The sequence below is a fragment of the Vombatus ursinus genome, unplaced genomic scaffold (assembly GCF_900497805.2).
Source record: "Vombatus ursinus unplaced genomic scaffold, bare-nosed wombat genome assembly UNPS02008996.1, whole genome shotgun sequence".
Taxonomy (NCBI): Eukaryota; Metazoa; Chordata; class Mammalia; order Diprotodontia; family Vombatidae; genus Vombatus; species Vombatus ursinus.
Window position 1 is genome coordinate 9,829,923 of NW_020948774.1, and position 17,409 is coordinate 9,847,331.

General features: G+C 36.8%; 1 protein-coding gene across 3 annotated transcripts in view; it reads left to right on the forward strand.

The window, feature by feature from the left end:
* The window catches only part of ADPRM (ADP-ribose/CDP-alcohol diphosphatase, manganese dependent), a 24,756-nt gene extending 10,628 nt beyond the window's left edge, over positions 1–14,128 (forward strand). The window contains exons 2-6 of one of the 3 annotated variants that reach the window (XM_027850227.1): positions 2,876–2,906; positions 5,418–5,570; positions 9,850–10,468; positions 10,780–10,896; positions 13,741–14,128. In XM_027850227.1, coding sequence (XP_027706028.1) covers positions 9,868–10,468; positions 10,780–10,896; positions 13,741–14,036 — 1,014 coding nt within the window. In that variant the 5' untranslated portion in view covers positions 2,876–2,906; positions 5,418–5,570; positions 9,850–9,867 and the 3' untranslated portion in view covers positions 14,037–14,128. Of the gene's footprint in view, positions 1–2,875; positions 2,907–5,417; positions 5,571–9,841; positions 10,469–10,779; positions 10,897–13,740 lie in introns of all 3 variants that reach the window. The other 2 variants (XM_027850230.1, XM_027850228.1) reach the window with 2 other exon arrangements.
* Positions 14,129–17,409: the final 3,281 nt, after the last annotated feature.

The window sequence follows — 17,409 nt, forward strand, 5'->3', positions numbered from 1 at the left end:
ATTGGATTTGGCAGCAAAGAGATGATCTATATCAGTAATTTTGGAGAGAGCAGTTTTGGTGGAATTATAAAGTCAAAAGCTACATTTTTAGGGGTTAAGAAGAGACTGAGGAGAGAAGTGGAAGCACCTATTGTGTATAGGTGGCCTTTTTGATGAGTTTAGCTACTAAAAGCAGAAAGGATATAGGATGATAGCAAAGATGGATCAAGTGAGAAGGTGTTTTTCAGGATAAGGAAAACATGGACATATTTGTAAGCAGTAGGAAATGAGCCAGTAGAGAGGGAGAGATTGAAAATAAGTGAAAGACTCTGGTCCAGCCTTGACCACCCCTTGGATCACATGCCTCCCTCCACCCCCCCCCCACCCCCAGCTCCCTCAAATCATGCCCACCTTCTTCCTTGAGCTCCTCTGCACCTAAACTCCAACATGGATTCAGTGGTGGAATGAATGTGGGCAGGCCCTGAGAAACACCAGAGAGCCACAGTGGCCCCTTAGACACTGTTGTCCCCACAGCCTTTTGGATATGCCTGTGAATGGAGGAAAATTGTGCCTACCATCTCTGCTGCCCCCTCTTGAAGGGGTGATGGTGGGGTGGGGGAATCCATACAATCCACCCTCTCCAGCCTGGAAGACATCTCTCATCGGTGTTTGCGTGTCTTTACCCCTTCTCCATTTATTAAAATGTAATTTTATCTTCTTAAAAAAAAAGAGAAAATAAGTGAAAGAGCAAAAATGGCAGAGGGTCTGTTGAAGGAGATGTGATGGAATAAAATCTAGTTAGCCTGGGTAAAGACTAGGGCAACCTCTTCCTGTGAGACAGAGTTTGTGAAGGAGGAGATGTGGCAGAAGACATATGAATGATCTGCATTGAGGAAGAGGGGGGCAGAGGAAGTTCATGGCAAATGGCCTCAATTTTTTTTCTGTAGAATATGAAGCAAGATTCTCAGCTGAAAGAGTCAAGGAAGGGGGTGCCAAGGGAGATTTGAAAAGGGATGAAAAGACTTGTAAGACCCATTGTGGAGAGTGGGATAGTGAGTTGATAGGGGATGTGTAATATCATTGTCTGGCAACAGTAAGGTTGCCTACAACAATTGAGATTATGTAATGTAAATTTGTATTGGATTCAGTCAGAACAGTTGCATGATTTTCTTCATCTTTGTTTAGCAGCATGTGTATAGAAGTGAAGGCAACAGATGATGAGAGTGATCCAAGGCTGAGACTTGGCTGAGTGTAATCAGTGATATGATAAATTTGGAGCTAATCTTGGTAGATAGTTTTAGGTATTGGTCTTTACCTTGTTTCTGCCAGAATACTTTTAAATTTTCCCAACAGTTAATAACAAAAATAGTTGTTTTCGTTTTTTGAATAGTGAGTTTTTATCTCAATAAATAAGGTTATGAAATGCTAGGCAACTGTGTTTCTATCTTTATATTGTGTACCTAACCTGTTCCATTAATCAACCTATTTCTTACTTAGTACCAAATAATAATTACTACCTTGTAGTATAGTTTGAAATGTGGTACTTCTTGAGCCCATTCCTTCCCACCTTTAGTAATCTTTTGGTAGTTTGATTAGTATGGCACTGAGTAAGTGAATTAATTTGGGTAGTATTGTCATATTAGCTCATTCTACCTATAATAAATTAATATTTCTCCAATATTTAGATCTATCTTTAGTTGTATAAAGAGTGTTTTGTATTTATATAGTTACTGTCTATGTTTGGGTAAGCAGACTCCTGAGAATTTTTGTAGTTAAAAAGAATTTCTCTTTATATCATTTCCTGCTGGATCATGTTGCTAACATACAGAAATACTGATGATTTATGTGGGTTTATTTTATGTCCTACAGCTTAGCCAAAGTTAAAGTTTCAATTAATTGGTTTTCTCTAAATCATCGTATAGTTTGCAAAAAGTGGCCTTTTTGTTTTCTCTTTGCCTATTTTTGGCTTTAGACAGCTGCTTCTTATATTAATAAAATAACTAATTATCCCTGTGTTGTCTAATAAATGTTGTCTAATAATGCCATCTCCAGAGGCGTCACCAGAAACATGGAGGACACAGTGAGCTCACCTTCCTCTGCATCTGGGCCAGTCCCTGCAGTTCAAGGAGATCATTCCATTCCCAAATGCTGGCCATGTTAGTTATGGTAGGCCACATATGACTAGGTCAAGATGGTGGCTCAGCTAAGGTTGATTTCTTTTGTTCTGATCTAATAGAAAAAGGTTTACATTACAATGGCAGGAGAATGATAGCAAGATTAGAGATGATCCAGTTGAGTACAGTTTCCTGGTTTTGGTCATCCTTATGTCTAAAGCCTCAGGTCCCTGCTGGAGCAGATCTTCATGACTTTTGTGTCCTCAGGCAGTGAAGAAACTTCATCAACCACCAATGCTAGCCTAAATATCTTGAATAAAATCTCGAGGACAGTTTTGGTACCTTTTAAGAAAAAATTATCCTAATCAGGACGTTGTTCCCACTATACCATTGTCATACACTGGCTCTCCATTGGTTGTTCCTCTCTTTGTAACTGGATCATTTTTTTGGGGGGGGGTCAAATGTATGACCAAATATAAAATGAGGAACATAGTAATTGCAGCCCTCCAAATTCTTAACCTCAGACCAACTTCCCTCACCACTGAATTGAATTCAGGCACCTATCGTAATGTTAGCATAATCTGCAAAACCACTGTGGAAAAACTTCAAATAAAATATAGTTTTGTTACAACTTTAAAAAAGATATTTACATCACTGTTACATCACAGTAATCCATCTCTTCCCACAAAGAACTTTCCCTTGTAACAAAGAAATATAATTAAGCAAAACAGATCAACATACTTGCCATTCCTGACAATTCCTGACTTATTCCTCACCAACAGTCCACTGTGCCTCAGCTGAAAGGAGAGGGAGGTATGTTTCACTGTCATTCCTCTAAAGTTAGCATTAGTCATTGCATTTATCAGAATACTGATGTTTTTCGGTGTTGTTTTCCTTTACATTATTGTGGTCATTGTGCAAATTGCTTCCCTGACTTTGTTCTATATCAATGCATATAGGTTCTCACAAGTTTCTCTGATTTCTTCTATTCATTCATATGTTTTTGTTGTAGTGATATACCATTCCATTATATTCATATTTCATAAGTTTATTCAGCCATTCCCCTATGGGTGGATACACACTTTGTTACCAGTTTTTGCTACTACAAAAAATCACAGCTAAAACTGATTAATGGAATAATTAATTCTATCAGATTATCACAATATCTGAAAGCATATTACCTATTTCCATTGGACTGGAGAGAATTAATGCATTTTACATAATTACAACTTCAAATAGTATGAATTTGATTGAACTTATGCAACCTACTGTAAATATTTTTGTACACATGGACAAATCTTTCAATTTGACTTGTTTGGTAGTATATCTCTGGTAATAGAATCTTTGGGTCACGGCATCTAATTATATGTGTGTGTGTGTGTATACATACATACATAGCGCGCGCACACACACACACACGCGCGCGCGCACGCACATTCTTTAGTAACTTTTCTAGTATAGACCCAAATTGTTTCCAGTGTGGTTGGAACACTTTGCAACTCTACTGGCAATATATCAGTGTGCCTATCAGTTCAATTTAGCAAAAATTTATTAAGTGTTTATTATTGTGTGCCAGATAGTGTGATATGTAGTGTGAAGATACAAAGACAAAAACAAAACAATCCCTGCTTTTTATTATGGTTATGTTATTAAACTTATTATGGTTAGGGTGGGAGGGAGAGAGAAGATACCAATATACACACAAGGGTGAGTAAACAAAATAATTTTCTGGGAGTGGCAAAAACACTGACAGTTTTTCTTGGGGGCCAGATCAGGAAGGGAAGCAAGTAGTATAATACTGAAAAGAGTAAAAACAGACTGGCATTGAAAGACTTCATAATCTGGCCTAGAGTCAGAGGACACATGTTTAATTCTGCCTCTGTAATCTTGTGCAAATCATTTATCTCCCTGGGCTTCTGTTTACTCATATGTAAAATAAAGGCATTGGAGTAAGTTGCTTCTGGAAGGCCTTCCAGTTCTAAATCTGTGATTCATTGAGGAAGGGTCTTATAAATTTGAGGTAGTACGTGAGGTGATCCTTGAAGGGAGCTAAGGATTACTAGAGGCTGATGTAACGAAAAGCATTCCATACGTGGAGGTCAATTTGTGTAAGGACTCAGAAATGTAAGCTAATTTACCAGATTGTTGGAAGAGAAGGAAGAATAAAACTATTCTGCTATTGTAGCAAATAGGGATTAATGGGGATAAGGATAGGGACAGGACCTGTGATTTCATTGGTATAGCGGAGACCATCTCAATGAGGAACTCCCCCTACAAGTGCAGATTGGCAGCTTCTCTGAAAGTTATTGTTTTAGTGAAATGCACACAGCATTTGAGGTGTTAAGTGACTTGCCTACAGTCACATAGCCAGAATGTGTCAGAGGTAGTATTTGAACCCAGGTCCTCCTGGTTCTTTTTACTGACTTCTTTGGAGTGGATACCACATCAATTACTACCATAACATATGTACCTTCTAAGAACGCAAGAACTAGATAAAGGTCCAAACTCCTTTTAATTAGGTGTACCAAGATCTAACTTTTTCTTTTTGGTATCAGGCTATGTGTGGGTGTCGGTGTGTTTGTACTCAGGTTGATAGCTGATGTTATAAGTAGGAAGTTTTACCTTACTCTTAGCCATTTGTTGCTCTCACTGGGAGGGGATGGCCATAATAACTGATTCATCTATCAGTTAGTCAGCAAACATTATTTAATGCATAGTTTATACCAGGCACTGTGTTAAGCACTGGGAGTACAAATAGAAATAAAAACAGGCTCTGTCCTCAAGGAACTTACATTGTAGTTTGGAAAGACAACAGACAAGTAAGTACATTCAAGATATAGGTAGAATAGTTAGAAGATAATTTCCAAGGGGAAAGTACTAGCCACAGGTAATGGCATCCTGGGAATTTGAGATTTAACCTGTCTTGAAAGAGTTCTGGGAAGCTGAAGGGTGGAGGTCATTGGACAGACCATTTCAGACAAGGGAAAAAGCCAGCACAAAGTCATGGAGATGAGAGAGAGAGAGTGGGATTGGAGAAACAGCAAGTGGGTAATTGTAGCTGGATCATAGAGTACATAGAGGGAAGGCTGAAAAGGAAGGAAAGGGTCAGGTTATGAATAGCTTTCAATGCCAAATAGTTCATAATCGATCCTAGAAGTAATAGGTAACCACTGGAACTGATTAATTAGGCTTCCATGATGTCTTTAGTACAAATGCCAGGCATTTTCAACTTCAGGTATAAGATCACGATCGCCCAAAACACAAAAATTATGCAAATTCAACGTTCACCACATCATTTCCCTTAAATCCTTACTTTTTTCCTAGTTTCTGTTCCCTATAGAAGGTTGCAAATCAAATGAACAAGAAGACATGTATGAGATAATTGATGAGTCCTGAAAATATTGTGTCTACTCCCATCCCTCCATTTCATGTTATTACTTTTCCAAGGGAAAGTAGTCTTCACTGATCATTAGTCTGGTAAGTAAAAAAAAAGATTCAGGAATGCTACAGTTTGCACCAGGAACCAGTTATTGCCAGGAGCTTTGAAAAAAATCCCTCTGTGACAATGTTTGCTGGAACTGCTCATTTATCATATTCACCAAAAGGGATATAAATAAAGCAAGACAAAAAATCAAAACATAATCTTTTCAGTTAAGATTTTTATGAAAAATTTACATACTAAATTAGAGCAGTTAAGTTTTTTTATCTTCACTTTAGTCTCAAGAACAATTACATCTTCCTTATGGTTTTTTTGCCTTCATAGGTAGAAAGGGTTTTGAAATCAGAGGAGCTGGGTTCAGATGCCATCTCTGACACTTACGTGCTATGTAAACTTGCACATATCACTTAACCTCCTTGGGCCTCAATTTCCTTATCTGTAAAATGAGGAAGTTGGAGTAAATGTCTTATGATCTGTCCCTTTCAGATCCGGAGCTGTAGTCCTAAAATGATCACCATCCAAGATTCCTGCTATATTGCTCGATGAGATAAAATTTTAGGTAGATTTATAAAAAGACTACCTGCTCTGTATTCATTGCTGATGTCACCTGAATGATTCAAAAAGTTCCCTTTAAGCTATATACCCTTAGGAGTGCTGTTTCACTTGGTTTTCCTCAACAGGCTTCCTCTAAGAAATTACATAAATTATTATATACTCAACCACTTGCTTAGTATGCTGGAAATGACTGCAGTGTGACAAATCAGAGTAAAAACCTCATATAGTCAAGAAAAATATAACTATAGTTGTGAAATAGAAGTTTGTCTAGATTAATCAGTAAATTTGGGTTCTCTCAGTATCTGTGATTCACATGGCAAGCAACCTAGAAGACTATATTTTATTCTGTTCTAGCCTTTGAGGATTAAGGTGCTTTTGATACCAAGCACAGCCCCTAGCTTCAGCCAAATTACTTGCTCCTCTGTCTTCCTTGGTTTCTTTTCTCAGAAGTCTCTTCCCTTAGGCATCTAGCCAGCATCATCTTACCCAGTACTTTGTACATAGTAAATGCTCTATAAATGTTTGTTGAATTGAAATATCTCCTTCCTTAAATCATTATAGCTATCTCCTGCTTTGATTAATTGGGATTCAGGCTTTCTGGCTCATTTCTGTTCATCTTATTATAATAATTCTCTTTTCCAAACTTTGCCTACATTCAATTTATCCACTTTCCATTCTTCCTTGCCCCCTGGTTATCTATAGATCTAGTCAGCATGGAGAAATGGAAGGGGCACTGGGCTTGGCAACAGGAGATACTCACATTTGAAGCCCATCGCTGATGTTCTAGCTATGTGACCTGTGACTTAAATTCTGTGAATCTGTTTCTTCATCCATAAAAGTGGGTAATACCTGTAGTACTTACATCATAGGGTAGTTGTGAAGATCAGTCTTTACATATAGGTCAGTTATAATTATTGAGAAGCAGTTTAATGGTGCCAGGAGTGAGTTGGACTTGGAATCAGGAAGATTGGGGCTCAGTTCATTTAATCTCTTGGATCTTAAAGTACTGACTATGAAAGGGAAAAAATATTAATATACTTCATTTTCGGTACAAGACTGCCAGAAGCAGTTTTTTAAATTATAACATTAATATTCAAGCCATTTCTCACCTAGAGAAATGTCCAAATGAGCATAACCCACTCATACTCTAAGACGTTTCCCTTTACCTCTAAATGTTTTGAGGTGACATTTATAGGAATCTTGAAAAAGGAAAATATTATAAAGTGTTAAAATACAATTTAGGGTTAGTATTCCAAAACAGTCGTCATTTCTCAGTTCCTTTCTTGACCATTTCCCTCAAGAATTGCCAGGGCTGCCTCCTTGTGTTCAACATTGACCATACTTCAATCTTTAGTTGGGTCAGTAGGCCAGTCACTGTAGGGAGTAGGAAAGGCAGTGATCTAAATCAGATAAATTGATTAATGCCTACCCTTAGTTCACTTTCTTAAGAAAAGCCTTTTGTTCTTGACTTAACCCACCTTTTTAGGAAGGATAGAGGGAGAGGGGAATACAAATCTATAAAGAGCTTTTTGACTAAAGAAATATTATTTCTTAATATTTCTACAGAAATTGAAAAAGTAGTTTTAAAATGCTTCCCTACAGTTCCTACCTCTGTGACATTAGTTCTTGATATAGATACATTATCATCTACCTTGCTAATTTCCTTACACTATTTTATTATCCAATGTAAGTCCATTTCTGATTAGATAGACTGCACCATATTTTTGACAATCCCAAGGTGTTCCTGAACACTTAAGCTCATTTTTGAAATAGCAGTGTTATCTCTATGATGCCATGTGATTGTAAGTCTTGGAATAACAGTGTTTGAACAATCAAAAATGTGGTTCATCCAAACGGCAATGGAGATAAACATGGTGGGCATAAGTAGTTTGCAGCATGTTTACAGCAGTACTCCCAAGAAGTAAAACATAAAGCAAACATGATTAGATAAACAAGGTGGACTAGGTAGCCATCTATGTATGAAGAGTGAGGATAACAGCACATTGGGTAGATCTTTGTAGAGGATCTGTGGGAAACACAGACAAAAATTGCAGAGGGTGTATCCACATCATTATCTCCCTCCTGGTATCTAATTGCACATTTCCAAGTACCTGTTGGAGATGTCAAACTGGATATTCCATCTCAAACTCAACATGTCCAAATTGAATTTATCCTTCCCCATAAACCCCTCCCTTCAATATTTCCCTATTTCTGTTGATGGTCCTAATAATCTATGTACTAAGCTACAGTTTCATCCTTTATACATCATTCTCCCTCACTTCCCATAGCAGCCGCTAATCCATCGTCAAAACATTTCTTGGGCAACTAGGTGGCACAATGGATAGAGCACCAGCCCTGGAGTCAGGAGGACCCGAGTTCAAATCCGGCCTAAGACACTTGACTAGCTGTCTGGCCCTGGGCAGGTCACTTAACCCCATTGCCTAGCCAAAAAACAAAAACAGACCAAAAAAAAAAAAAAAACAAACCCACTTGTTTCTTCCTCCACTATATCTCTTATATCAATTCTCCTCTCTCTACCCAAAAGGTCACCACCCTAATTTATTCCCATGTCACTTCTTGCCTGAATGATTGAATTAGTCTCCTAATTTGTTCTGTACCTCAGGTCCTTCCCAGCTTTAGTCCGTTCTACACAGAGCTGCCAAACCATGTCACTCTTCTTACTCAATAAGCTCTCAATCATCTTGCACCATTTCAAGTACTGGAGTAAATATAAAATAGCATTTACCTATAGAAAGGGAAAGTGGGGGATAGATTACACAATTGGGGAAGGTTTATAATTATAAATAATGTAGTGATAATAGGTTGGTTGACTCTAGGCAAGTCACTTAACTCTGCCTCAGTTTGCTTATCTCTAAAATGAGCTAGAGAAGGAATGGCAAACTACTTCAGTATCTTTGCCAAGAAAACCCCAAATAAAAATTGGACACAACTGAAAAACAACTGAACAGCAGGAATTAAAATGTAGGTTTATTTGCCACAACATAAACTTGTAATAATAATTATAGCTAGCAAAGTCTGTGAAATTGGAGAAATCATTAGGGCACATTGCCTTTGGCGTATAAGACTTTCAAGTTGTAGAACAGTTGCTAGCCTGCATTGTAGAGGGAGTTTTCTCACAAGGAAATCCTACATTGATGAAATCATGGGCTCAGAAACAAAAATGTGTATACATATAATTTTAGGGTTTGTAAAACATTTAAAAATGTTTGTTATTTTTATAGACAATCATTTCTTGATGTGCTGAAATATTAATAATAATGACATTCCTATATTTCTTAATGAGAAATTGAAGCAAAACATTTATTTTATAAAATTAAACCTCACAGTCTAAATCTATAATTTCATTTGTTGGCAGCTGCCATTATGGAGACTCCCTCTGACAGTAGGATCAACAATTCACCTGTAACTTAGATTCTCAGAGAGTTAGACACTGAAAGATTAAGTGAATTGATCATGATCACACAGCTTGTAAGTGCCAGATTCAGGACCTTATTCTAGGTGCTTCTGATGCCAAGACTAATCATTTTTGCATGTATTTTTGAAGATTATTAATTAATTTATTGGTCTTAAATTTATTAGTTATTTTTAATATATGCAAAACTACATTCAATTTCATTTAGAATTCTTTTCAAAGTTAAACTCATTTCAGTACTTTTTCTAGTCTTAATAAATTGTCAGTCCTTAATTAGGGAATTATTGTTTTAAAATTGAGTTGTCTTTTTCATATAATTTGGTTTTCAGGAAACCAGTTTAAAAGTAATGGACCAAAACTCCAGTCCGGGAGCCATAGATGGGATCTCAGAACCATGCTTCAGTTTTGGAGTTATATCAGATATTCAATATGCTGATTTAGAAGATGGCTATAATTTTGTAGGAACCAGAATGAGGTACTACCGATACAGTCTTCATCATCTTCAAGGGGCTATTGAAGAATGGAATGAAGAAAGCAATCACCTCTTTTTTGTGTTGCAACTTGGTGATATCATTGATGGGTTTAATGCACAGTATAAAGTGTCAGAAGAGTCACTACAAAATGTTCTGAAGGAATTTGAAAAACTCAAAGCCCCTGTTCATCATACATGGGGAAACCATGAATTCTACAACTTCAGCAGGGACTATTTAAGAAACTCTAAGCTTAACACAAAATTTTTAGGAGACCAGATTGCACATTGTCCTGAGACCACACCTTCAGAAAACTATTATACTTACCACTTTGTACCTTTTCCTAAATTTCGGTTCATTTTACTTGATGCTTATGATCTAAGTGTTCTTGGAATGGATCAATCTTCTCCAAAATATCAAGATTGTATGAAGATGCTGAAGGAGAAGAATCCAAATAAGGAACTGAATAACCCTCAAGGTGAATTATTCCTTTGAACTGAGAATCTAATACATTTTCTTAAAATTCTTCAGATAGCTTTTATTCAGCAGGAAGATGAACAATTAAGTTAAAACTATTACTACTCAGGGTCGGGACTCATTGACAAACATAAATGTCACGTAGCTTATTTGCTATAGATTATGATTTATGTTTCTTAACTCCGAAAAACCTAGTGAGTTTCCCATGTTACATCCATTTAAGCAAAATAAATATTCCTTTCCTAGTCCTAAGATAAAGCAATATTCAGATGATCAAAGACATATATGTTTGATTTGCTTTATCTGTTACAGGACTTTCCGAACCTCGGTTTGTCCAGTATAATGGAGGATTCAGTCAGGACCAATTGGACTGGTTCAATGCAGTTCTTACTTTCTCTGACACAAACCAAGAAAAGGTAGTGGTTGTGGGTAGGTTTTAACTTTGTGCCTTTCTCGATTACTTATTATTTGAATTCTTCAGGAAATGGGAGAATTTTTGCTTTTCAAAAAAGAAAAGAAAGTTATTCCATTTTGATATCTCAATTTTATAAAATGGATGTTTTGTTTCATTTTTTTATTGGGAAATACATGAATGTTACTAATTTTTCAAGGTGAGTCAAGAAATGATCATCTATAAAATAACAATGTTTTGTAATCCTTAAAGCCTTACATTTTCATTTGAACTTGTCATTTAATTAGGGTAGGGAGCTACTTGTGAGGAAATTCACTCAATTAATACAGGTTGGTAGTTGTCCTACAAATTTATAGTCTTATAGTTACCACAAACAATGTGCTCCTGTGACTACTGCCACGGTCATGCAGACATAAATAATAGATATTGCTTCTTCTCTTCCTCCTTCTCCTCCTCCTCCTCCTCCTATTACTTCTGCAACCATGTATTGTGTCAAATAAGTCCACATTTAAATTTTTAAGTCTCCCTCAAATAGGATTAACATATGTCAAATATAAAATGAAATGAACAATTCCAAGACCTCAAACAAATCTTAGAAAACTTCTCACCAGTGAAAATTGAGCAAAGTGAAGTGATTTACTGTGCCAGGCAGTCATTTTGCTAAACACTGGGGATACAAAGGAAAGCAAAAACCAGTCCCTGCCATCAAGTAATATATTCTAACAGGTAATACAACATGTAAATAACAAGGTACATGACAAAATATACAGACTAGGTGGAAGGTAGACAAGTCACAATCAGTACTGAGTACTCTGCCTACTTGTATACAAATTTCAAATAGAGTCTCAGTTTTGGTAAGACATTGTTTTAGTGTTTGGGGATTTGGGGATATAGCCATGAGTACAGGGAACTGGAACTACCTGGAAACCAGAAAATCAAACTTACAACTTTTTTTGTCTGAAAAATAAGTATAAATAAAATGGGTGAAGGCTTCAGATTCTTTCCTAGCAAAGTGTATGTATTTTGTGACATTTATTTTGCCATCAAAATCATATTTTTCATTACTTCCCTGATTCTTAGCTTTGTTCCCAACATACAAGGTTACCTTCTAGCCAAGTGCTATATTGGTGAACTCTTACTGTATGTGTATCCTTCTTTCCTGCACTATATGTTTCAATCTACTTTGGCAAAGAATCTCAAGGTAAAACCACTAATGCAACTATTTTATATAAAATAGAATTTGTTAATGAATTATAAAATTAAAATATAAGAACACACACAGCTCAGATGACAAACAAAGTAGGAGGAAGGAGTAAGAAGTAGGAAAGCACATCAAACATCAGGTGTCTCTAACTGGAAACCTCTGTAGCTTTATAGAGTAGGACTTGTTAAGAGCTTATGCTTTGTTGGTATATACTCCTCAGAAGCCTGGAGTCCCGTCCCCACCCCCCACCTCCACCCACTCCCACACACACCCCCGCCCAGGGCATTATGAGGTGTTTCTTTAGTGAAGGTTCATACTGCTGATTATTACTATAACAGTTACCATGTACCTAGTGTAGTTTTTGGGCAGCTGAGAGTCTTTATGTAAAACTCTGTCCTTGGCTGGTGTTTGTTGTTGTTTCAGAGATCTTATATATAATATATATATTATATATCTCTTTATCAGGCCCTTCCTTTTACCTTCTTTCTTGTCAGGAAGATACCTACCTTGGGGAAATCAAAAGGGATATCTGGAATCCATAAATTAATAGGATTTTATGGCTGAAAGGAACTATAAGAAATTGTCCTCCCCCTTCATTTGGCAGATGAGGAAATTGAGTTCTAGAGAGGTGAAATAACTGCACAGAGATGGGCGTATTCTGCAGGTTATAGGAACCACTAAACACTCATGTGCTAGTCCTGTAAAACCTTCAAGCCTTTTTCTAGTTTTGCTAAATAAATTATTCTCTAATTTCATCTTTCTATCTCTTTAAATTCCTTTAACATACAACAGACACCTGACTTTTTTAGTACTGCTTTATAAGTTGTTACCAAGTTGATTGTTTACCAAAAGATTTTTAAATTGAAAAACTAAAGTTTGCTCCAAAAACTGGAATATGATAATTAGATCAGGTAAAAGGAAAGTAGCAATGTGATGACAGTGGAAGGGCATGCAGCAGAGCTTCTAGCTGAACAGTAAATTAGGTAATAGTGAAGTGTTGTGGTCCTGTCAGGGATTTCAGGAGCTCATGGTCTTCTTGGCTCTAGTTAGACACTCATACTGGGATACAGAGGAAATATTTTTCCTTTTCCAATGGTTTTCTTATCTGCAGAGTAAACACACAGTACCTCACAGGTACAGGTGTGAGGAAAAACAATTAAAAAATAAAAATAGGATTCTAAGGTAATAGGCGTTGCATGTATAACCCCACACCCTTTTGATTCCATCTTTTTGACGTGTGTAAAAACTATTTAGATTTAAGGGGAAAATGCAAGCTTTTTTATCCTAACCACATATGTACAGACCTCTTTTATTTTTTAATTTGCTCATCTTAGATTGCATAAGGGGCACCTCTCTACTCCCTCAGACCAAGGCAATGTGCTTATTTCATTGCATCAAATTATAAAGGAGAATGTTTCTGACACTGTATAAACTTTCTTGCTCCATTTTGCTAAAAAAGGGGGAATAATCTTGAAACATTTTGCTAGATTATTTGAATTTAATCTGAGTCATGCTTGGTCCTTATTAATCAGTCTGAATATCAAGGTGGTGTTTCACATTACTGCCAAGTAATAGTTCCCCGCAACTAGTAATTTTGATGGAAAGATGTGACAATATTCTTAAACTAGTTCATATTGTGTTTTCTTTTTAATTACAGGTCATGTTCCTATTCACCCAGATGCCTCTGATGATACATGCCTTGCCTGGAATTACAGAGATGCTCTCTCAATCATTTGGTCTCATAAATGTGTGGTGTGTTTCCTTGCTGGTCACTCTCATGATGGTGGGTACTGCATAGATACTCATGGTGTGCACCATATTACGCTGGAAGGGGTTATTGAAACACCACCAGAGAGCCAGGCTTTTGGTACAGTGCATGTTTATCCTGATAAAATGGTATTGAAAGGGAGAGGCAGAGTTCCAGATAGGATCATGTATTACAAGAAAGACTGAAAAGGTTAATTCTGTTCCTTGAATGGCTTTTCTTTTTTCGTTAATTTTAAGAAATATGATAGAAATTACTGTTTTTGTTAATAAATAACCCAGTCCCCATTTAGCATGTTTAATGCATATAATAAACTATATATTTTTCACATTAACATGTTCATTATATATTTTGGAAATTCTCTTTTGTTTTGTGGTTAGAACAATAACCATTTCTTCCTATTACCACTCATGGAACTAATAACAATAGCAACCACAATAATAAAGTATTTACATAGTATTTAAAGGTTTACGAAGCGCTTTATAAATGTTGTATCATATTTTATCCTTACAACAGCCCTAGGAGGTAGGTACTTGTATTATTCTTTGCTCTGAAAGCTACTTAATCTGATTACTAATGAATAAGGTAGGGAATCATTTCATAGGTGAATATGTAGATGCTATGGATCACCATGTGGGGACCTTTCCGCAAAGTTAATTATTATCAAAACCATAACTGTGACTCAGGCACCAGATGCAATAACCTGATATACTGAAGTCACCAGTTAGAAGTCACATGCTACTTTTAATCAGGGGCCTGGACAGTGAGAACCAGCCTGGTGTGAAGGAGCTGAACCTTAAGTCAAGAACTGTGTTTGAGTCCTGCCTCTAACCCATATATGCAGTGTGGCATGGGCAAGTTACTGGTCTTTTCAGTACCTCAGGCAAGGAGAAGAGCTGCTGATCTCCATTGGTGGGAGGACTGTCCATACTCTTTAAGTTGCCCAGATAGACGAATTCACAGGTCCAGTCCAAGAAAATCCTCTATCATCCTTTTTTGCATTTATGCTCCCCCTTTATATTAATAATGCTAATCATTTATATATCCTACTTTAAGGCAGTAGTTTCTGAACTTTATGTAGTAATGGTTACCTTTATAAAACATTGTCATGCTTCCCATTGTTTATTAAAGTGCTCTGAAAATAATTCTTAGCTCATACATCACTCAAATAAAATTAAGAATTTCTTAAAATTTTTATAATACACTTTCATGGAGGGCAGCTAGGTGGCGCAGTGGATAGAGGTCCAGCCTTGGAGTCAGAAGGACCTGAGTTCAAATCCAGTCTCAGACACGTGACATTTACTAGCTATGTGACCCTAGGCAAGTCACTTAACCCCGATTACCTCACCAAAAAGCAAAAAAAAAACAAAACAAAACCCAAAAAAACAAATAACACACTTTCATAAGAGACCTTAGTGACCAATTAATCTAACCAACCCCTTCATTTTACAAATAAGGAAACTGAGTCCTGAGGAGATTACGATGCCCAAAGTTACATAGGTAATATTCATCTTATAATTAAATAGTGTTAACAGACTTTTAATAAGTCTTTCAGTTCTTTACAATGTTCACATTTATAATTTATTAAAATAATCATAAATCAGCAAGTAGTAACCACCTATGTTAGGCATTGTATTAGACAATGGAAAAATAATGACAAAATTAAAGTCTCTTGCTGTCAAGATCACATTCTATTGAGGTATCATTGTTGTGAAGAGTAGGCTTGTTTTTTTGGTGCAAAGTTTCTCAAAACATGGCGTGTCATTGATGATACTACTAAGTAATTAATTTGCCTGCCAGCTAGTCAGTCAAACATTTTTTAAACATCTACTATATTCCAAGATGAGGACTGATAAAGGTCTTCAGATTTAGCAATTAAGATAAGTTTTGGTTGAATGATGAGGTTGGAACCAGACTGTAGAGTTGAGAAGAGCATGAGAGGAAAGGAAAGCAGCAGCTCTTATAGATGACTTTCTCAAGGAATTTAACTATGAAAGGCAGGAGGGATAGGGGAAAATTGCTAGTGGGGATGAATGAAACAAGTAAGGATGAGATATAGGCATGTTTGTAGGCAGTCGGGAAGTGGCCAGTAGACAGGGAAAGATGGAAGGATAAGTAAGAGAGGGGGCAAGGAACTATTAATCAAGTTTGACATTTTGTCTTTATAACAGCTATAGCAGGAAAATTGACTTTACACAAATAAGATGTCATTTTATAAATAATAGTAATATGCAGAAAATACTTTATTAGCCAAAGCATAAGATTTGAAGGTTCATCTTGTCCTCTAGAGGATCTGTCTATCCACAGTTATGGTCCCTTTCCCCTAGTGTTCCACCATCCATAAAATTTGTTGCAGTCAGTAGGCCAAAAGAATGCAGTATCCCTTCTGCCAGGGTGAAGTGGTCCCACTGTAGCTCCAAAAGACAAAGAACCTGGCCAGTCTTATCCCAGACCAATGCACACAGAACATTAATGAGGCAGAAACACCTGACCAGTGGGTTCAGCTGTGACTGAAGATCTGTCAGAGTCCTTGGCCAAGTGGTTCAGCTGTTAGCACCTCTACTGCAGCCATGGTAGCACTATCCAAAATATACGATAGTTTTGACAATTGCTCCAAAACTCAGCTTTAAATTTTGCAAAGCACTTTCCATAAAACCCGAGGCTTAGGATAGTGGCAGTTGAGGATCTGGGTTGGAATTTAGCTCTGCTACTTCCTCTGTGGGTTTGAGCAAGTCACAACTTCTCTGGACCTGTCTCCTAAATGAAATCAGACTAGATGATCTCAACATGTTTTCCAGCTCTAAATCTGTTATCCTATTATTTCTATCCTGCAGATAACCTGTCTTACCCTGTTTTCTTAAGTGACTTGAACCCAGGACTTCTGATTCCAACTTCAGTGCTTTTTCCTCTACAGCATGTTGTTTTATCATGTTATAAATACCTTGAGGGCAACGACTATATATATATATATATTTTTTTCTCCTCAGTATCCTAGGAAATAGCACTATACCTTGCACATACTGTCCCTATTATAGAAATGATTTTTTTTATTCACTATTACACTCTCCTTAGAAAAATGTTGAGTGTTTGAGGCAAATTGGCATATATTAAGAAGGCTGAAATTAACCTATTTGCAATTTGGCAAATGAGACCTGTCCCAGGGCAAAGAACCACTCATTTGAGGCTTTTTAAAAAGAAGACTTGGGGTAGTTAGGTGGCTCAGTGAATAGAGCACCAGCCCTGGAGTCAGGAGGACCCGAGTTCAAATGCGACCTCAGACACTTGACACTTACTAGCTGTGTGACCCTGGGCAAGTCACTTAACCCCATTGCCCAGCCCAGGAAGAAGAAAACAAAAGAACATTTTATTAAGTTGAAGCAGAAAATTCTGAAACTGAAAAAGCCTTACTCTTTTTTATACATAAAGTAGGCTTTAAAAGGTGATTTCATTGTTTGGTCAAATTCTATTTGCCAATTTGCATAATGCTGTTTTTCATGTCAGTTGTGACAAACAAAATCAGATGTGTATGAAGTAAATGCTGTTCACGTGAATATCACAGCC